Consider the following 23,477-nt stretch of genomic DNA (forward strand, 5'->3'; position numbering starts at 1 on the left):
TCATCCAAAACCAGATGGGCAGAAATCCTAATAGCAACAGAAAGCTAGCAATTTATATGAGTGCACAATACAGAAATACTTTGTTTAAACCAGCACAGGGCTGTATCTTATTGAATATATGTAAACAGCAAGCTACTGTGAGTTTTTGTAATAATGTTTACATATTTTAGAACAGTTAAATAGCCTGAGCTGTTCTCAGTGACTCTAACAAATTCATCTTCCACCATTTGCTGTTTGTGTGAAAATCAGATATGTTTATTTAAGATTTGTACTGAAGGGGTAAATAGCTCTTCATTTAATTGAAATGTATTCTGCATGCTACCTCGATTCTGAGGTGCTATGTATTGTTTTTTACTTCTGGACATCTCTGTTTTTGCAATATTAAAACTGAAATCCAAACAGATATGTATAAGTAGGGGCATAGCAAGCAGATCGAGGGACGTGATCGTTCCCCTCTATTCGACATTGGTGAGGCCTCATCTGGAGTACTGTGTCCAGTTTTGGGCCCCACACTTCAAGAAGGATGTGGATAAATTGGAGAGAGTCCAGCGAAGGGCAACAAAAATGATTAGGGGACTGGAACACATGAGTTATGAGGAGAGGCTGAGGGAGCTGGGATTGTTTAGCCTGCAGAAGAGAAGAATGAGGGGGGATTTGATAGCTGCTTTCAACTACCTGAAAGGGGGTTCCAAAGAGGATGGCTCTAGACTGTTCTCAATGGTAGCAGATGACAGAACGAGGAGTAATGGTCTCAAGTTGCAGTGGGGGAGGTTTAGATTGGATATTAGGAAAAACTTTTTCACTAAGAGGGTGGTGAAACACTGGAATGCGTTACCTAGGGAGGTGGTAGAATCTCCTTCCTTAGAGGTTTTTAAGGTCAGGCTTGACAAAGCCCTGGCTGGGATGATTTAACTGGGAATTGGTCCTGCTTTGAGCAGGGGGTTGGACTAGATGACCTTCTGGGGTCCCTTCCAACCCTGATATTCTATGAAAGAGAAATAAGTTAAGTGTGAAAAAGATGTAACACAAGCACAGGAGTTCTGTTAACAATGAAGTCCATGCAAATATACATAGAGCATTAATTAGAGATGGGCCAGAAGTAGAACCTTTTATCCAGACCCTCCCCCAAACAGATTAATATTGCAAAAGAAAAAGCCTTGGGCGTTGCCTGCCAATGAACCTTCTAATATTGGCTAGCTATATACAGGGCAATAGCCTAAATGGACAACAGCTTAAATGGACAATTGGCATCGCAGTTCAGTTTTAGACCTTGGCAAAAGCATGTCAGGCAAGCAACCTCAGTTGACAGTGTTTGGAGTCCAGTGTGAAATTCACAAGGAATTATTTGAAAAGTAGTGAGTGTTAGGCACAGTGCATAGAATCTCCTCCCAGCTCCCTACCTTCCATCCACTATTCAGTTTAGAGATGGACCTCCGTTGCAAAACTTGGATGAAGATTTGAACATTCCCAAAACACAGGGAATTCAGACATAGGTCTTGGAATCAGTCCCGCCTGTAATTTGGTTATTTACCTCTTCACACTGGCAGTGAGATTGTCTGACCTGTAATTAACCCCATAACCCTCAGATACAGGAAGTGCTCTGGGTGTTGTTTAGTCCATGTCCACAGGTAGTTGAACAGAGTACATTGTTCTTCAGAGTGTTACAGGTTTGTCAGGATAGTATTTATTTGTTTACCTAGCAACCATCAACAGATTATTATAAGCGACTTCCCAGTTCTCAAACTGAGCTTGGTTTGATCTTTCAGAAGCACGGTGTGTAAGACCCACTGCAGCATGTGGGATGAACAATTGAGGCTTTGGAGGATTTCCCCTAAACTTGTAAAAAGGTGGCATTCCTGCCCTGTGATGAACAAAACTACACTCTCATAGAGTATTGTTAGGCACCCCGGGTGAGGTTTGGTATATTAATAAAAGATAATACAAATTCTAGGTAAACCTTCACTTAGTGCTTAGCTCCCCACAGTTTATTTTACCGGAGACTAACTTGTCCCCATTTTAGAAGTACTTAGGGTTCCTTCCCTGGGGACACATCTGGCCCAAACCCCAGCTCTCTCTGCCAGAGGACTATTCCCATCTCTCTTTAATATTTGAGTGATAAAGTCATAAGGCACTAGCAAATGTACTGTAGTGAATAGTTCTGCACTGGCAGGGGGATGGACTGGATGTGACCTGGGCAGTCTTTACAATATTAATATTTATGATAAGTAGACTTTGGGGCTCAGTCTGTGATCCCCTTCACTTTCTCTCATGGCCACTCTGCTGCTTGAGCCCAAACAGATGTGCTGATGCCCATGTTCATATATCAGACTATGATTCAGAAAAGACCATAATACATTAATTCCACATTAAACATTACCATACGGCTCACAAAGTTTTTCTGGCTCCTGTGCTTGGAGCAGCTTGAATTGCCTGATGGCAGGATGTCTTCATGACTGGGATCATTTTTAAGGCTTGTGTTTCATCATCCCAAGGCTGGTGGGCAATTGACAGGGTCCTCCCACATGAAAGCTCCAGTGGGAGCCTGACGTTGTTGTGTAGTTGGGTCAGCAGAGTCAACATAAAGTAAACGGCTCACATCAGTGCTCATAATTTTGTGAGCTTTTCCCCCATGTGTGCATCCTATAGTAGCAATGAATGACTCAGTCACTGCAGATTGTGCTGGCATAGGATGGGGTTCTCTTCTAGCTCCAGCATTCCTCTGAAATTTATTTCCATTGCATAACTGGGATGTGTGGAAGGTCTAGATAGGTGTTCTGTCTGATGCACCTGGTATACTAGGCATAGGGAAAGTGTGTAAAATAACTATAACAGGGATAATCCTGAACTGGCTTGGATAGTTAGTAAAAGGCAGAATAGAGATGACCATGCATCCAAACTGATAGTTCAGACCAGGACCTGAACCCTGCAGTTGTGCCCATCTCTAATTAGTTGCCATGTGTAGCTAGCAACGTGTTCAATGTCTATGGGTCATATTGTGGCTTTTAAGCTGTAGCCTAGGCTTCATGGGATGTGGAGGGACTCAGCCAGAAGTTCTGCAGTGGCTGCTCTGTCAACTTTTCACACAGGTGTGGTGGATACATTTCTCTGTGCTTGCTCAGCTCTGCCATCTCTCTGCCACTCCCCTTTGGATGGCTAGCTCCACTGGGGCACTAACAGGGAGCAGTGGCTGACCTACGGAATGTGCCTGGCTCTCTGCAGCCCACATAGCAAATGGCACATATTCTTTCTATGTTTCTGCTCACTGCCTCATTGAATGGAGTTGGTCACTCCAAGGGACTATTTCTGAGAGCTAATCAGATGGAACTATGTGACTCCTTACAGACACATCTCAGCCTGTAACAGTGTACTGAACTCATCAGTTATATTCCGTGGCTCAGGCACAAAAAAAGCGCAGAAGATGTCTTCATAGCCACTGGCTATTGCTACACAGGAGACCAAGGCACAACTAGTCCAGGGTAGGGGTTTTTGAGTCCAGAATTCCTGGTTGTACAGGTTTCACCTGGGTCAGAATTGCCAGAGTCCCACACTAGCTGCTTTCAGGTCATGATGGCTGAACTGTTTTTGGGCCCCTTTGTTAAGTGCTAATAGTTTATTATCTGTATTTGCTATTCTCTTTTCTTACTGATTCTAATATTAATTGGGTATGCCTATGCCTGGGGGTTTCTCTGTGCCCGGGGAGTACTGGGTTTGTCTTTGTGTCTGATCTTATTGTTCTGCTTTATTGTCTATTCAAGGTTAGATCTTTATTTTTATATTCATGTTTTGTACTGTTCCTACTGCACAGTGCTTAGATGCTAACTAACACTCGGCTATTGATTTATTAAATGAATAAAGTGTAACGGGGGGTTATTTCTAAAATAATGAGGGAACACCTCATGGAGAACCGTATTAAACTATTTTCATATGAAATACAGGCTCTGAGGCATTATATATTTTCTTTTTCTCTCTTTCATATCAAATGTAATTGTGGTATGCATGTATTTTATTTTGCATAACTGATTGTAGATATGATAACATCATTTTATGGCTGAAATAATTATTCTCTTTTTTTAAAAATGTATTAAACAAGTAATAGACTAAGGGAGCACTTCATAGGTGAAAGGATGTCTACCATCAACGGGCTGATCCATCTGCATTTCACTTATATGCTTTACAGATATTTTTCCAAAACTTGCCATTACTGCCAGGTAGTCAAAGCTCAGATACATACCAGGTGAAACTACTTGCTAACTCCTTTTGTGGATGTAACTGAGAGGATCCTGAAATGATCTGCTGTCACAACTAGAGTAAGATAACCAGAGATCATTTTCCCTCTCCACAACTCTAGCTGAACCTCAGATGTTCGTTCTCAGGCCTTGTCATCCCTCAGACACATAGCAACACCTGAAGCGGATGTGAGGGAACAGTCTAGATATGCCCCTATCCCTTTGATGAAACTGAACTCTCCTATTACTTCTCTGCGAGTACAGTTTCAGACCCTTTCTGCCCTTAGTTATACCAGAATAAATCCAGCTTTATTAGCTTTATTAACTACAGTGGAATTGTTCCAAATCCCAGTATAACTTGGCAGAATTTGGCCCATTGCCTTGAGTGACTATTTTTAACAAGTAAGAGGAAAACAATAAGGCTGTAGAAGTCACTAGTTAATGACAATATCTGAGGTTCACCAAGTGAAGGTACTTCCTATGTGGAGGTGTTTAGAAGTGCTGTCCTGGTTGAAGGACCCTTTATCACAGACCACTAGGAATTTAACAAGATATTGACCAAGCCACATCATAATTCCATTTTTAGGGTAGCCATTCCTGTGTCTTTTGCACGAGGTGCAGTGTCACAAATAATTGATATGGACATGTCAGATATTCAGTGCAGGGCTTCATAGATTGATGTTCACTGTAACATGCTTTACTGTGTTCTGACTTTCTGAAGCAGTGGCTTCCCAAGGCGACTCACTCTTTAACTAGGCGATATTAGGGTTATTTCTCCTCTTCGGTTTAAACAGTGAAAATGGACATACTTTCCAAAAATCAAATCGGCCACCTGAAGAAAGCCTTTGCCTAGTTTGTAACACCTGCCACCCTCATTACTGGAAATGATCAGTCTCTGGCTGTCATTTAAGGAGTATCCAGGGGAACATGCAGCCATTTATTTTCTTGGCTTTAAGCCCAGCTCATTTGAGACAGTGGTTTGTTAATATGCTGTTCAGTACATCCCACCCAGCCTCCCCCATATTTAGATAAAACGGCCATTCAGTCCCTTATTAGCTTGGTGTATGATGGCAAACATAGACATCTAGTGGCACTTTAGTGCAATGCACATAGCTTTTAAAACTGGTTTGTGTGTGTGTGTGTGTGTGTATTTGTGTGTGTGTGTGAGAGAGAAAAACTGATCTTTATTTTCCAGAAATATACAAACTTATTCTCTCAGTTCTCAATCTTCTTCTACTCTGATGTACAGGACATTGTTACATCTTATCAAAACTTCACCAAGGTGTCCTGACAATGCACCATCTATGTATTCTTCTGTATGTTCAAGCTGCATGTTCATGTAGCTGTCGACAGACACCAGGTAGCCCTTGTACTCCATCCCCCACTTCAGCTTCACCATTACTGGCTTCCCCATCAGCCCATTCAGGAAGGGCTTGGAGTTCAGGGGCAAGCTCATGGTAACGTGACCTGGCACAAGGCAGCAGTAAAAACAAAAATTACTTGCAGGGCCACACGTGCGCCTGTGGAAGGCAAATAGAAATGCCCCAGGCTGCTCCTTCGGGTGTTTATTTTTCCCTTAAAAAGGAGGAGAGGTCTGATTTTCTTCCAAGAGAAGCAGTGGAGGCCTCATAACTTCAAAATAGAGAACATACTGTATGGAACAACCCACTTTTGGTGAAATGAGGGCAGGTTTCTTTTCTTGTATATTCTGTATTCATTCCCTCATTGAAACCCCTACTGATCTCATGTGGAGAGGGTGCAGAACATGAATGTAACCCAGTCTGTGGTCAGGAGAGTTGGAGCTTACTCTGAGATTGATCAGAATGCTGGGGAATCCTGAACCCCAATCATTACTCTCCTTCAAAAAGACGCAAGAAAAACAAGTGTTGGAAAGAAAATCTCCCAAAGCTGGAAAACGTCAGCAAATGTAGGGGTTAACAGATGGGTGGTTTTGAATTTATTACCTAAGGCTGGCAATAGAAATAAAGGAAATCAGAGGCACGGCTAGTTGAACTTTGACAAAGGAAATGACTAACACAGCTGCTAAGGAATTGCAACAGAAATCCTATCAGCCAAAGATCTAGGATTGCCAATACAAATACAGTATACCAGCCAATTGAATTCAGTGCACTTTAACCTGTTGATATTTTTCTTTCTACCTGGGCAGTTGTCTGGAGGGTGTGAACTAACCGTGGTGCTACAAGACTTCACAGCTGGCCACAGCAGTGAGCTGAGCATCCAGGTGGGACAGACAGTGGAGTTACTGGAGAGGCCCAGTGAAAGGCCTGGCTGGTGTTTGGTACGGACAACTGAGCGGAGCCCCCCTCAGGAAGGCCTAGTCCCCAGCAGCACTCTCTGCATCTCCCATTCTCGGAGCAGTGTGGAGATGGACTGCTTCTTCCCTTCAGGAAAAGGTAGGCAGAAATCTATCAGAGTTCCCTCAGCAAAGACTATCTCAGGTTTCCCCTTTTGAAATACACAACTGTTTTTCTAGCACCGCCCACTTCCCAAGGAACAGATGTAGATAAGTTACATTTTAGTCATTAATATGTTCTGCTAATACCTTCTTGTAAATCAATACAGTTCTAGGAAATCTCCATGAGAGTGTCTCTTTATTACCAGCATGGAGATTGTTATTATCCTGAGACACTGGAGTCACAGATCATAGTATAATCATAGACTTTAATATACATGTAGGAGAAAATGTCTTTTGAATGTCTTATGGGACCACCTGCAACTCCTAATGGTCTAGGAGAAGTGAAAGTTAAACTGTGTGTATTTTCAGCATCCCCGTATTATATATCTGATGCTTTATGGATGCTGCAGTGTACATTAATGCCAGTTCTTTTGGTTATCTTCCTACACACTTGTCCCTTTGTTAATCCCTGCACACAAACTTTCTTTTCACTGGTACAAGAGTCCATAATTGCAGGTGAGCCCTGGTGATGCCAAGTTTTCCTCTAGGAATATCTGATTGTCTCCATTTTAACTTATTCATCAGCTGAGTAGATTTGCAACTAACAGTGACAAAGGCATAATGTTGAGTAAAATACAGTTTCTTGAGTAAGGGATACAGGAATTGCCATGTTAGACTAGACTTTTGAAGATCAGCTAGTCTTGCTTCTGGAAGTGACATGTACTTGTATCTTAAGAGGAAGGTGAAATGACCTGTGTACTGTGGTACATCATGGTGAGAGAGATTCCTCCACAACTACTTATGCACGGAAACAAGAGGACTGATGCTCTCCTTCCAGATTTTACACTTCGCTGATGTTACTACAAAATGAAAATCCTTTTCATATAAATGCCTACAGTTAAAAAGTGAAATAATATTATTAATGTAGTCAAAAGTATGATTAATTTAGCAAGCATGATTGAAAAAAAAATTCTAACCTAGACAAAGGATATATACTGTTCTAAAAAAAATTCATTGGGGGATAGATGGAGCAGTGCTTTCTATATACTGCTTACTAAAGCCATCCTTCAGTCACCTGGTAGAATAGCTCCAAGCTGTCAATGGTCAATACATGAAGTGCCTAAAAGTCACAATTCTTCAACAAAAAAACTCTCCGAGAGACTGCTGAATTGGAATTAATTTGCGAACTGGACACCATTAAATTAGGCTTGAATAAAGACTGGGAGTGGATGTGTCATTACACTAAGTAAAACTATTTCCCCCACACCCCACTGTTCGTCACACGTTCTTGTCAACTCCTGAAATGGCCCACCTGGATTATCACTAAAAAAGGTATTTTTTCTCTCCTGCTGGTAATAGCTCACCTTACCTGATCACTCTTGTTACAGTGTGTATGGTAACACCAATTGTTTCATGTTCTCTGTGTATATAAAATCTCCCCACTGTATTTTCCACTGCATGCATCCGATGAAGTGAGCTGTAGCTTATGAAAGCTTATGCTCAAATATATTTGTTAGTCTCTAAGGTGCCACAAGTCCTCCTTTTCTTTTTGCGGACACAGACTAACACGGCTGCTACGCTGAAACCTTCAAAAGAACTAGTATGCTACTCTGACTAGCTGCACAACAACACATATGCTGGAAGCTTGATCATACCCGCAAACTAGCAGACCACAACCTATTGGGTCTATAGTGCATGGCATCCTCATTGTTCAGGTCCCCTTTCAGTGTACTATTGAGCGCTAGGTGAGAATTCTGCCAAGCAAGTGCTCTAAGGAGTGTAGGGAGAAGAGGCTCCTTATATAGTATTCCTGACCCCCAAGATACCAACCTGGCCTCGTCTTTCTGTTTGTGAATTTTCCCATTACAGCATAGGAAGCAGAGTTAAATTTATTCTCATGAAACAAAATAAGCTTGGAAGTTTTTATAAAAAGCATGCATTAAAATGAGCTATATTCTGTCCTTGTTCCTTTCAAGAAACCTCCATCACCACAGGTGGGGACTTGGCACAAAGATGAAAGAAAATAGAAAAATGAGTAGGGCAAACTCCTGTGTATGTATAGTACTAAAGATTTTGAGCATGGTTTTAATTAGAGATGGGCCTGAACTAAAACACCAGATCAGATAACCACAGAACTAAGGGGCAAGGTAATTCACGCTCAGATTTGATATTCCCCAGTGGCCTCTCTGTTATGGTCCTTTCCCATGCCCTATATTGCATCGGGAGAGGAGAAAAACATCCTGCTGCCACCGCTGCTGGTTGTAGGTGAGCCTAGAGCCCAAGAATCCTCAAACCTGATCTGAGTTTCACCTGTTTTTTGCTCAGTTCTACTGCGGCTTTTCCTGTCTATCACATCACTGGAGTCATGATGCACTGTGACAACTTTTGTTTATGCTGCAGCAGGTGCTTGTCCTCCGTTCATTCACTAGAGGGTGCTGCTGAATTGTATTGTTACAAATGTGGTTAGTCTAGTGTGCATTTGGGAACTTTAATAATGGTAAAGTGTGGGAGGAGAAACATGTAATTAAATATCACTCAAGCCTCTGTACTAATAGCTGCACCCTGAAGTGATTACATGATGCAAGAGTATTGTGTTGGGTAGGAATATTGTGACAAGGTACTCATGCTCTGGTATTTCACAGAGGTGAGCTGAAACTGGAAACTCCAGTCATAACCCATTCAGATTCCTGGCACACTAGGCTTTAAAATCCTAGATCAGAACCTGCCCCTATAGTTTTTGTTCTAAGTTATATCTGAGACCACAAAAACCACCGTTTTCCATTACTGGTAGAGATACCACCAAAATTGCATGAAATATGTTGCTCTCATGAGATTTCTGCAATTTTGGGTCAAAATCTCAAGAGACAACTTTGCAGGATTTCAGTGCTGTTGAATCTGAACTCAACAGTAGCTGTAGTTTTCTCTCTGAGTGGGTCAAAGAAGGGTATCAGTTTTTCATAAAAAAAAATCTGTCCCCTTTTTCATTAAAAATGTCTAAACTTGAATTTTTTGAGCAGCTTAGGTTTTTGTATGGTGCCTGTCACTGCAGCAGCTGTTTTCAGACCAAAACCCAATCCCTTGCTTAAACTTAAAAATAAACCAAGAGCAACTTATTAGCCTCGCTCTAATTTCTCAGTATTGCTTCATCAGCTCAGTGGTTCTCCAGCATTTTTGTTCCATGGGCCAATTCACAATTTTATATGGAAAAATATAGCAAGCAGACTTCACCCATCTGTTTCAAATATGAAATTCTGCACAACTATACAAAAGCAGCAGTGGGTTAAGCAGCCTTGGAGATAACAACATTATTTATAATTGTCTTTATAAGCAATATAATTTCAAGAACGGAAAGTCTCTTCACTTAAAACCTAGTGTCTCTATCAGTAAATTGAGACATAATTTAGCAGATTTCTGTCAAAATATTAAAAAATAACTGCATCTGCTTAGTGAGAAATGGCAAATAATTGTATAATCTTTATATCTTATACTGTTTTTATATAAATCACCTTACACTGTTTATATAAATATGTGGGGTCTTAAAATGGAGTTTATATTGGCCATAAACCCTAAAAACGTGTATGATTTATGGGTTTGCTCCAACATTTTATCTAGCATCAGTGCAAGCTGTCACCTAAAAAATATCAATCAATGTTTGTAATATTTAACAATATAAAATTCCTGTTTAACAGCCAGTGAAGACGTAAAGGCAGAACTGACAAGTGCAGATGCATTCAGACACTTTCTGCTGCTGTAGATTGACTGATTCCGAATGTGTTATGAAGGTTCTTTACTGTTTCTTTTAAAATAATAAAAAAGTAACATAAAAAGATTCGAAAAATTATGAAGAGCCCCAAATAGAATAGAATAAAAACCTGTAAGAATCCCCACTGGTTTTGCCTGATGTCTACTGTTGATGGACAATAGAACTAGAACTTTAAAATGCTTGTCTCATAGCCTTCCCTTGCCTTTGCTGCTGCTCACTCCTGTGAGAATACACGGTGGTTTTCTCTGTGACTAGATTACAGGTCAGGGTAACAGTGCAGGCCTGACTGTTCTTTATTTCTAACAGTCCAACAGCATTTGAAATTACACGTTTGTAAACAGGCACGTGGTTTTCTAAACTTTCCCATTCCCAAGTAATTTATGGCTGGTTGAGTAAAAAACTGTCCTGCAGTTCTGGTACTGTACTTAGGAATTCATGATTTTTTTTTCCCAACTAGCATTCCAAGGGAGAGACAAAGAAGAGTTATGATCTACTAAGACTGAAATACTGTCTGAACTGTCCCACATGGCACATCACAGAAAACAGTGACTTTTATTCCTGTCTGTTTTGCTGTACAATTGTGCTCTAAGAGACAGTGAATCTCAAATTAGGGGAATGAAATCTATATGAATGGAAAGAAACCTAATAACCTAGCAAATGTACATTAAATAAATTGAGACAAGTTTACCCTTGGTGTCACTCAGTTAATCTCATCTAAGGCTGTGAATCAACTAGCCTGCTCAAGCTAGCTTGAATCCAGCTAGTACAAATAATAATAGCAGTAAAGACTGCACAGTCTGGGCTTCAGCACAATGGTACGGACCCTAGGTGTGTACTCTGCTCGCTATCTGTTCTGAAGCCTGTGCTAGCTGGATTCCTGCTAGCTCAGGTAAGATAATCCATGCACAGCTTTTGCTGTGTGGTGATTCTGAGGATGAATGTGGCCCTTAGAAGAAATACAATTACAAGTTATCTTGAATTTTAGAATTTATCATATTGCTCTATCATTTCAATGTAACATCAAAATGATAGTTTACCTTAAAATTCTAGAGTAGCAAATTAAGGTTCTCACAATACATGCTGAACACCCACACTGAACAGAAAGGAATTTATTAAAAACAACTCTAAAGTATTATGCAGCAGTTGTTTTGTACCAATAATGGAAACTGGAGCAGTTGTTTGAGGGCATATTATATGTATCCATAAAACTTCAAAAACAGGTAATGGGACTTGTGCTTGCATATCCACATGGTGCAATTGGGCCAATTGGATATTCAAGTTATATTTAACAGCATAGCTACTAACAAAAAACATTCCATGTATCTAACATGGGTAAATTAATCTGACTGAGATTCTTTTGCATTTCTTGACTCTGGGCCTGATTCTCATTTTAAAAGGTAACAGGGCAAGGTGCCACCAGCCTGTCTGTTAGGGGTCTTGGCCTCTTTAAGGTCATGGACTCTGGGAGTTATAATTCCTCGTGGAGTATGTGACCCGAACGAACACATGACTGATAGAGGAGTCAGATGACTGCCTGCGGGGCTATAAAAGGAGGCTGCCTTCTCTTAGTACAAAGAGGTGAGGCAGGAGGAAGGAAACAGATAAGGGTTTTGCGTATGGGGGTCGAGAAGGATGATCTCAATGAACAAAGGGATCAATAGGAGATTCCCTCTTCCTCCCCTCCCGCACCTGGATATACACCTTTCTTCATTCTGTAGTCACTATGTTTGTTCTTTGAGCACATTTTGGAACAAATTGATAAATTAAACAGTAATAAATCACCAGGACCACCTAATATTCACCCAAGAGTTCTGAAGGAACTCAAATACAAAATTGCAGAACCTCTAACTGTGGTATGTAACCTATTCTTAAATCAACCTTTGTACCAGGTGACTGGAGGATAGCTAATGTAACACTGATTTTTTTAAAAAGGCTCCAGAGGTGATCCTGGAAATTTCAGGCTGGTAAGCCTAACTTCAGTACCAGGCTAATTCGTCAAAACTATTAAAGAACAGAATTATCAGACACATAAATGAACACAGTACGTTGGGGAAGAGTCAACATGTATTTTGTAAGGGGAAATCATGCCTCGCCAATCCATTAGAATTCTTTGAGGTGGTCAACAAGTATGGTGACAAGGGTAATCCAGTGGATATAGCAACTTTCACAAAGCCTTTGACTCCAAAGGCTCATAAACAGTCATGGGATAAGAGGGAATGTCCTTCCATGGATTAGTAAAAGGTAGGAAACAAAGGGTAGAAATAAATGGTATGTTTTCACAATGGAAAGAGGTAAGTAATGGGGTCTCCCAAAGATCTGTACTGGGACCAGTGCTATTCAACATATTCATAAATGATAAGGAAAAAGGGGTAAACGGTGAGGTGGTAAAGTTTGTAGACTACACATAATTATTCAAGATAGTTAAGTCCAAAGCAGACTGCGAAGAGTTACAAAGAGATCTCACAAAACTGGGTGACTGGGCAACAAAATGGCAGATGAAATTCACTGTTTAAAAATGCAAAGCAATGCACAGTGGAAAACATAATCCAAATTATACATACAAAATGATGGGGTTTAAATTAACTGCTACCACTCAAGAAAGAGATCTTGGATCATTGGGGATAGTTCTCAGAAAACATCTGCTCAGTGTGCAGCAGCAATCAAAATAGCTAACACAATGTTAGGAACCATTAGGAAAGGGATAGATAATATTAGAAAATACAGTACCATTATATAAATCAATGACATACCAACACCTTGAATACTGCATGCGTTTCTGGTTGCCCCATCTCAAAGATAGATATATTTGAATTGGAAAAAGTACAGAGAAGGGCACCAAAAATTATTAGGGATATGGAACAGCTTTCATCCGGGGAGAGATTGAAAGACTGGGACTGTTCATCTTAGAAAAGAGATGACCAAGGGATGATACGATAGAGGTCTATAACATCACGAATGGTGTGGAGAAAGTGAATAAGGAAGTGTTATTTATCCCTTCACATGACACAAGAACCTGGGGTCTCCCAATGAAATTAATAGTCAGCAGGTTTAAAACAAACATAAGCAAGTACTTCTTCACACAATGCAGAGTCAAACTGTGGACCTGTTTGCCAGGGGATGTCGTGAAGGCTGAAAGTATAACTGGGTTCAAAAAAATTAGATAAGTTCATGGAGGGTAGCTCCATCAATGGCTATATGCCAAGCTGGTCAGGGATGCAACCTCATGCCCTGGGTGTCCCTAAACCTCTGACTGCCAGACACTGGCACTGGATGATGGGATGGATCACTCAATAATTATCCTGCTCTGTTCATTCCCTTTGTAGCATCTGGCACCAGCCACTGTCGGAAGACAGGATACTGGGCTAAATGGACCGTTGGTGTTACCAAGTACGGACATTCACATGTTCTTATCTATGAGTGCTAAAGCTGTTGTGGAAGAGAACAGCTTCTGGTTGGCTGTCTTGGCTTTTGTGCCCTCCAGCCCTCCCAAAAGGATTCCAATAAATATTCTTGTAATAATAGGCATTATAACTACTTCCCACATTTCTGTTCAATTTTTGCATCTTAGATTTTATTAACCTTTCAGGACTAGACTGCTTTAGTTTGCTCCTGTTCAGCTCTGGTTATGCTGAGTATTAAATTACAATCCACATTGGTTTATGTGGTTTCTCCGCTTTGGCTAAAATAATCCCTTTTACAAAATCTATTTAATGGTAATGATTCCTGATTTCCCAGGAGAGCTGTGAGAGGATGATTCAGAAAATTTTAGTATATTAAATGAAACCTTCAGTTGGTTTTATAAAGGCTGAGAAATTGTTTGGGTTTCTAAGAGGTTTAATTAAGAGCACTCAGTTAAAGAGTTTAGGCTGTGTGATCTCAAGGAAACATTATTAGTTAACACAATCAATATAACTGGCACATAAACAGCCCATGGAGTTTCTCTTGAGCAAACAATACTCGGGCTCCCACTATCAGCATAAGTAGACAGTATCTAAATAAAAAACATTCCTTTACCTGTGTTCCAAATCACACTTCAGCAGGTGGGCTCAAGCTCTTTCACTGATTATCTCTTAATAGAGAGATGGTTTCATGGCTATTTCCCCCTGCCATTTGTAATCGCATATTATCCCTGTAAAAAGCACAGCAGTAACTTACGTATAAAAATAACGCTAGGAAAGGATGGCACTTTCACTTGTCTTCTAACATGATAGAGCAGCTGGAAAAAAGGTGGATAACCAGCACTGTATGACCTTCCTACCACCTCTTCATGGACCACCACCAAATGCTACGCACACAACCATTTGGCTAAAGACCACACTTTGGGAACAACTGATTTTTGCTATTAAAAGTGGAAGATTTAAAAAGCTTATTTAGAGAGGAGGCCTGGACCAAAACACACTTAAGCCTTAGAAAAGTTCAAATCTGAACTTGGTAGCATAAGACCATCTATAATTTAATTTGCTTTTTATTATCTACTGAATTTTTGCCTTCTGCTCCCAGCCCAGTCCTGCATCTCTACTCCTATGAGTAGCGCAAGTGAAGTTAATGAGAATATAAAAAATGAGAAATCAAAACTGAAAGTACTCTGAAGGGAAAGTGAAGCTAGTCCAGCTTCATCTTTCTAAACTAGTGTTTCCCTAAGTCTGAGGTGGCCCCTGAGGTGGGGCACAAAGGTCCAGCTCAGGGTCATGGATAGGCCTTTCAGTTCTTCTCCAGAGTCTCACTTTACATACAAATAAATTAAGGGTGAAATTCAGACCCTTTTGAAGTAAGTGACAAAACTATCAGGCTGAGATCCTCAAAGGCTCCTAACTTCCATTGATTTCATTCTGAGAATGTTGTCATATACTTCAAAAGGGTCTGAATTTCACCCTTACGTTATTTGAAATCAATGGAAATTAGGAGCCTAAATACCTTTGAGGATCTGGGCCTCACTGATTACAGTGGGGCCAGGATTTCACCCTAAGTCTTTTGCTCTTATACTTGTGAAAACCTTTGAAATGTGGCCCCAGTGTAAGCAATGTTTGCCTGAGTTTACAGATACCTTGAAACAACGGCTCTGAGGTGTTAACCATATATAGTAATTTGGGAAATAACAATGTCAGTAAAGTCAAATGTACTTGCTGCTTCAGCTGGAATAATATATATCCAAAGCAAAGGATCCTGAGGCACTCCACCTGAATCCTTATTTTTACTGAGAATGACTTTTCTGATGAATGCTGTGATAAAACAGGAAAGGCTCTTTAGAGAAGCAATTCTGCTATTGTTTAGCTGATTTTTATTATTTCAAACAAAGAAGACTTTGTTTAAAGAGAAAAGGCCTGTGAATTTCCTTATTTACTTTGTCTTCGCTTCCCCTTTATTGGGAGGTGAAACTTCACCCATCTAATCGCATTACTTTAACCTAAAATTCAGCAATAACATAGGTCATGCTCTGGTTTCATTATAACAGACACAACCTGGTTTTGAATATGTGATGGACGAGTGACATTATCAAGAACAATAGAGGAATTCCATATCTTGTCCTAGTACAGAAGGTTTGCCAAATTAGGCAGTCACATAAATGGTGTTGTAAATTACACATCGGTGTCAAGGAAAATTAGAATGTGATGGTATAATTTGCACTGATTTGACATTCATTGGGACTCATTCTCTTCACGTCAGTGTAAATAAGAAGTAACTCCACTGTAGCTGATGGAGTTATACCACTGTAACTGAAAAGAGACTAAGGCCCCATAGATGTATCTTACTCATCAAGGGACCAGAAGGGAGCGGGTGGCAGGAAAAGCAATTAATTGCAGGACGTAAAATAAAATAGGCCCCCTCATTGTTGCTTTGCTAGCTACATCTCCTTCCACCTTTTCAGCATGTAAATTACACTCACTTTGCATAATTATTGAATGCCATGCTATTTGTTTGGTCATGGTGTGTATTAGCCCCTAATCAAGAGTTAGGGCCCCACTGTGCAAGGCACTGTACACAAACAATGTGCACGTACACACAATGAAAAGTTAGTTGTTGTCCCAAAAAATGTACAGTCTAAGTATAAAACAAGAGACTACCGATGGATGCAATAAATATGGGGAGCACAAGGTAAAATTGGATGCAACTGTAACTGGATTAAATTCTATGGTCAATATTACACAAGAGGTCAGATTAGATGATTTAATGGTCCCTTCTGACCTTAACATCTACAAAAACGTTACTATTTGACCACTAGCACTCTCTTTCTAACGTGTAAGCTACCGCACCATTTAGGTCACAGCTAATTTGGCCTGAAGTCTCTCATGCAGTCGCATTTCCTGGCAATTTGGCCGTGTTAATTTCTGTGTTGAAATACTGGCACAATTTTCTCCAATTGGGACTGAACGTGGAATATAATCGCTGCCTGTGGAGATCAGCAAATCATTTGTCGGTGTGTTTTCAGGATGGATGCTCAAACAAAGCTTCAGTGGCATAGAAAATAGAACATAAATTGCAGACACCTCAAAGTGGCAAAATGGGACGAGTAAGACACCAGACATGTCAGAGAAAAAAGGTGTCATTGCGTAGGATAATGCTAAACATGCTTCCAGTGATCTCCCTGAGAACAGGGAATTAATGCTTCAGAAGTGTTAAAAACTAAAGTCTCTGAGGAAGGAAATAGTCAAGAGTGTATCGCCAGTATGCAGACTCCTGGCAACACTGCTCTTAGTGTTGCTGCTGAAATGCCTATCTCAGCAGAAAAATCTTCCCTCTCAGGATAAGTGGTTATTTGTTTCCTTCTGATATGCTTGTGGCTTTGCTGGTGAGGCATTTTTTAGAACTGAATTTATCTTCTCCAGTTGCAGCTATTTTATGGTGAGATGATCCTTTGCAACCGGACTAGCCAGGCTGCAGAACAGACATCTCCACCGGGGATTGTGGGGGAAGAGCAATAAGGATCTTCCGAGGCTCCCTCTTCTGACCTCCCTAAACCTGTTGACCCAGACACTCATCTCAATCAACTGGTTTCTGCTGCACTGCCTACAAAACGTGAAGTGGGACATGTGGTTTAGCAAGGAGATCCAATACAGAGAAGAAAAGCAATGGAAAGATCAAGTTATGCATGTGCTTTCCCAAGTGACCATGTGACCTTACTATAAATTCCCTTCTCTTGCTTCTCGACATTTGTCTTCTTATGAGCTTACTTATGTCCCATTGCAGTTTGATTGTAAAGCCTTTCATGGAAGGACATTTTGGAGCCCTCCGGAGGAAAAACGTAATGCAGATTGACAGCAGTCATCCACAGCTGTAACTGCAGTCTCAGAGTTGTAGTAGTCTCCAGACCAGCATGCCCCCCTGTGTTGGGGAAACTGACTGGTGAATCTGCAAAATTACAGATCTACCATGCACTTCTCTCCTGGCTTCATTCAGCCCCTTTCTGAGAAGGCCAGATTAAGGCAAATTGGGATCCTAGCTACTGCATGAAATGAGGCCACCCATTTACTCCCCTGTATTGACTGATGGCAGGGGTGCTCTTTTTCCCCTGCCCCAAAACACACAGCACTACAGTGCCTCCGTCTCCCTCCATAGAGTGGTAACAGAAGCCTCTCCCCTTTGGAACAACAAGGATGGCAGCAGGGATCCTCTTTACCATTCATAGATGAAGCAGTGTCAGAAAGGGGCCTCAGTACTTGCCCCAGCAGCTGGGACGTGTCTAGTTGAGTAGTTGGATTTGGCCACTAAATGTGTAATGACCCAGCCACTCCCAGTCTGTATTCAAACCCAACACATATTGAATCTATTTCCCCATATTAAGTATCCTCACACCTTCTTGTCAACTGTCTAAATGGGCCATCTTGATTGTCACTACAAAAGTTTTTTTCTCCTGCTGATAATAGCCCATCTTAATTAATTAGCCTCTTACTCCACCTTTTCATGTTCTCTGTATGTATGTATATATTTATCTTCTTACTATATGTTCCATTCTATGCATCCGATGAAGTGGGCTGTAGCCCACGAAAGCTTATGCTCTAATAAATTTGTTAGAATCTAAGGTGCCACAAGTACTTCTGTTCTTTAAGTTAGAAATTAAGTCTTTATTTTTGAATGAAAACTGAGGTTCTGATGCATTGACTTGACTGCCAGGGCTCTACACACAAGCGTTGTGGCAATGAATGCTCCATTAGGTAAACAATTCTATTTTTAAACCTTTAAGCAAGACTGCCTTGTGGGGACAGTTTTAACTGTGGAGTTACCCTAGCACCCAAGAAAAAAAGAAATACGGTTTGCCATGGGTGGATGTATCTGAAGGGGTTCCACATGAAGTACTGATTATGATTCTCAAATCATAGGACAGGGTTTTTATTAGCACTAGCCTGAAGTCAACAATTATAACCCCTCTTCCCTCCCCCACAAATAAAAACATGCAGCCCAGAGAAAGGGTGTAAAAATAACATGTCTTGGTTTGAATAAAATGTATACACTACTTTCTCTGTATCTGCTCCTGCTTCTTGAAATGTATGAGGTAGGTGAGAGGGTTGTGTAGTAGCACTTCGCCCAGCCAGCTAGCAGGAAAGTAACCAATGTGAATTACCAAAAGAGAGTGACTGGAGCCTGTGAGTGGCTTGGGTCTTGCTTTTCATCTGCAGCTTTGGTTGAACTAAATATAGCAAAGTAACATGCTGCTGTCTGACTGTAATCCACCTGAGATTATGTGGGGAAGAGTGGGATCTGGACCACTGACCTAGAGTTTCTGCTGTGTAAGTTCAGTGGGCCACCATTCATTATTATACTCCTGGCCTGTTGAACATGGATTTATTCACCAGTCTTTTTTGCCCTGAAATCCATAAGATTTAAGAGTGAAGAACAGATTCTGGGTTTATGCCTGTTTTCTTTACTAATCTAATGTTGATGCATGGATTATCGGGGCATGTCCTGGTAAAAATGGTACCCAAGTGTGCTGGCTTTTCAGCTCTACCAGAAAGCAAGGAGAACAAACCCAGGACCAGTATTCACATCCTTACTGGCTGCTGTGCAGCCCTTCTGTTATTAATTTTAAACAAATAGTTTATGAACCAGTTTTAAAGTGAGCTAGCTGTGATGAAAGTTTAATTTCACTCAACAGTCAGAGCCAAAGACCAGCACACTGAAGTGCCCAGCACACAAGTATTAAATAACTGATTGCAGTTTATTGAGACTGTTTCTGTAAATGGGCTACAGCAGATGCATCACAGATTTGATATACTTACGCTAACACAACGAGCCTGATTCTCTTCTCATTTATACCAGTCTACCAACTTCATTACTTTGAAAGATGTAAATCAGGAATAAGAGTCAAAACTAATGTCAGTTTCATTAGGGGCAGATTAGTCCCAGACTCCAAAAATGCATTCATTTATATTTGTTTTCTTTTACAACATATTATATATTTATATTACTGCCAGTTAAAAGGCAATTCCCTTCCATATTAGGACAGGTTCAAGCATTCTTGGCTGTAGTCTGCCGTAGAGAATCTTCAAAGTTACATTTACATATATTTCCACAGAGGCGTGTACAAGGGGGAAGCAAGCAGGGGCACAGGCCTCCCCAATAATCGGCGGAGACACAGAGCAAGCTCCTCCAAAAGTTGTCAATTTTAAATACATGCACAGCCCTGTATTTCCTTATCAGTGCTTCGTGGTATTCTTTGGAAGTTCTGAGTATAGAATCACTTAGTGATTCTACAGAACCATGTCCCAGTGAAATAATGATCTATTTTCTTGTAGTATTCTACAGGATGTACAATACTTCTTAAATATCATAACGTTTAAAGAAACCAAGGAACAATTGCATAAGTAGCACAGTGAAAGTTGGCTCGGTTTCCAATCTGCTAAAAAGTGTGTCATCACACAGAAGCAATAGCAGTGCACTGCCCAACATTCACATAATAAAGACTGCCCTGACTTTTGCCTTTAATAATGAGATTTGAAAGTCACATCTCTAGGTACTTCTGGTTTTCATACAGGGAATCTAATACTTCATTTGTCTTTCCAGTAATGCTAAGCTGCTTGATACCAAATCACATTCTTATTAAGGCACTTTTCTAAATACAAGGGATTAAGAATTAAACAGCAACACCTAGTGATTATAATTCCAGGACACTTTTCTGTTCTGGAGATTAGGGAACTGAAATCTTTCAGCTCAAAATATTGATTTATGTAGGTAATAGTACTTTAACCTTATGGGGCTTAGGTTGCTGTAAATTTCAATTTTATTATTTCAAAAGGCACCTGGCCCTGCATATTGTTCATGATGTGTAAGATTCTAAGACATTTTAAGCCAATGTGCAAATTCTGCCTTTAAATATGCACATGTGGCTTCCACTAAAGTCTATGGGAAGTGCACCCATGCACCAGACTGCAGCATGTAATCCTGAAGGGCAAATCTTCCCTCATACCAGCCTATGCAAAGCCTAGGTTAAAAAAAAAAAAGTTTTGTGCCTCAGTGTATCCTCTCCCTCAGGTTACAGCCACTGGGTTGCAATAGCCTCTTTGGCCATTGTAAAGCTCCTATGTAGCTAAGTACAGCCCAGTGGAGCCATATCTTTACAGTCATCATAGAATACAAGAGTGCAACCTCTCTGCACATTATCCTTACTTTGGAGTCATGCACATTCTGCTTAATTCAAAGCCTTCTGCAGTCTTTACTTGTTTGTTTGAAGATATGGACCACTGCATTTGAAGATACAGAAATATATGTTCTTCTTGCAATCATAGCATCAACTCATCTTGTTGCCTGCCCCCTTTTCTCAAATAGGTTAGGGAGGGTGTAGACACAAGGTGGTTTTTAATATTATAAAAGGGTTATAATTGTATCTTATGTATTTAGTTGTGAACTCTTTGTTTTTTTGCTGTAAGGTATGCATGGACACTGCCTACCCCAACGAGGTCTTGATCACAGAGTGGGGCCCATCAAAGCTACTACAGTACCAATGATTAATAAGTTACTTGATGACTAATGTTTAATATAATATGAACACAGAAGAAGTGAAAAGTACATGTTGTTAGGTTTACAAGGAAATCTGTTGACTGTGGGAAAAACCAGAAATGTCCCAGGTCTTAGTGTGCTGTACCCTCTGACAGGAGGACAGCAAGTTTGGTTACGTAATAGTAACTGGAAGTTTAGGTGTGTGAAATTTCAGATCCAATTAGAGTATGATCCAAATAGCAGAGACTATGGGTGGGATATTTGAAACCCTGGCCTAATAATGCTCCTACTGACTTTAATACAAGGAGAATTGCAATGCTGAACATCTACGGAAATCCCACCTCACATGGTGTGTGTGGTGTACATGTATCTACAATCTAGAAATGCTTGCAACTCTTGCCAAACTGTGGAGATTACAATATGCAACAGGACAGAGAAGATGCATGCTGGCAGTACAAAACAGAGGGCTTTTTTCTGTCAGAGGCCATTCTGTGAACTATATAAAATAATCTTGTTTTATATTCTTCCACAGAAGGCCTCCTGTCACTTCTGGCCTTGCTGTTTATTTCCACCATACATTTTAATAACAGCTTTACGTTTTCTTTTACATCACTCTTAAATTGGATACAGCAGATCAGAAAGCTTTGCAGTGATGGCACCTTTACACTATTAAATGTCTTCTGTTAAGAATTCCTCTGCATTTTCTAGCAAAAAAGGAAAGTGGACAAAGGGCCATATCTACACTTGTTAATATAGTGATTTGGCCCACAAAGTGAAGGGTTTTACAGCATTGATCCTGTACATAGTATTTTAATTTCAGTCCAGCTCCTTTCTAGCAGAAAGCAGAGATTCCCCTCCCACCCCCGAGACACACACAGCACGAAGATTTTCAGGTCTAACTAGCATAGTGTATACCATTTACACTTTTTAAAAATATATAGAAGCACAAATGTGTTGGATACTCAGAAAAAAGCAAAAGGTGCCAAACAGCATTTGCCACTTTCTCTAAAGCACCTTAGGTGACCAGAATGGTATTTTCCCAATAAGAAGGAAGGAAGCAGATTACCTGGCAGGGAGCAGTGGCATCAGAAGAGAAATTTATCTTCGATTTTATCATGAAAGTTGAACAAACTCAGAGAGAGAGACTAGCTGATGGTTTTTTTCTGCTACTACTTTTGATGCACTCCCATTTTGTATACACCATTTATTCATCATTGCAAGAGCTAGCTCCATAAATTATGCTACGTTGTTATGGTTGCCAGAATTGAAGAAAAGTTACCACACACATCAGGCCTGGGTGGAAAAGGCCCCTGTTTCCTTTGAAAAAGAATATGTGAAGAACTGATACAAGCTCATAATTTCTCTCCACACCCAAATACTGTAGCAGAGTACCCAAAACTGTCCAAAAGGCAGGTTTTGTACATGCTGTTTGTCCTTCCTTATTTGATGATAGCTGGCTAGGCAGTATTACTGCCAAAAAGAACCGGGAGGCCATTCTACATCACAAATTGAATATATGAGCCAACCATGCAATGCAGTTGCAAAAAAGGCAACTTTCACTCTGGAGTGTAACAACAGGAGTGTCATATTTTTCCTCTTTACTCCACACTGGCCTCGGCTGGAATACTTTGCCCAGTTCTGGGCACCACACTTTAGGAAGGACATGGACAAACTCAAGTGAGTCCAGAGGAGAGCAACAAATATAATAAAAGGTTTAGAAAACATAATCTATGAGGAAAAGATTTTAAAAAAGCATGTTTAGTCGTGAGAAAAGAAGATTGAGTTGGGACCTGATAATCATCAAAAATGTGAAGGGCTGTTATAAAGTGGACGGTGACCAGTTTTCTCCATATACTCTAAAGGCAGGAAAGACGTAATGGGCTTAAACTGTAGTAAGGCAGATTTAGGTTAGATTTTAGGAAAAACTTTCTAACTATAAGGATAGTTAAGCTCTGGAATAGGCTTCCAAGGGAGATTGTGGAATCCCCATCACTGGAGGTTTTTAAGAACAGTTCGACTAACAGATGTGTAGGGATGGTGTAGGTCTCCTGGGTCTTGCCTTGGTGCAAGAGGTTGGACTAAACAACCTCTTGAGGTCCCTTCCAGTCCTACATTTCTGTGACTCTGTGTTGCTAGTGGACAG

At 40.5% G+C, this 23,477-nt stretch overlaps 1 protein-coding gene and 1 pseudogene across 2 annotated transcripts in view; one reads left to right on the forward strand and one right to left on the reverse strand.

Annotated features, from left to right (window-relative positions):
* Nucleotides 1-23,477, forward strand: part of KALRN (kalirin RhoGEF kinase) — a 765,876-nt gene that overhangs the window by 608,281 nt on the left and 134,118 nt on the right. Inside the window, exon 34 of the mRNA XM_084643219.1 lies at nt 6,394-6,640. Within this exon, the coding sequence (XP_084499345.1) occupies nt 6,394-6,640 (247 nt within the window). The remainder of the gene's footprint in view (nt 1-6,393; nt 6,641-23,477) is intronic.
* On the reverse strand, nt 5,449-5,682 carry LOC311528710 (small nuclear ribonucleoprotein F pseudogene; annotated as a pseudogene). Its single transcript has one exon. The product of its transcript is annotated as a small nuclear ribonucleoprotein F pseudogene (transcript).

The sequence above is a fragment of the Lepidochelys olivacea genome (assembly GCF_965140295.1).
Source record: "Lepidochelys olivacea isolate rLepOli2 genome assembly, chromosome: 11".
NCBI lineage: Eukaryota > Metazoa > Chordata > Testudines > Cheloniidae > Lepidochelys > Lepidochelys olivacea.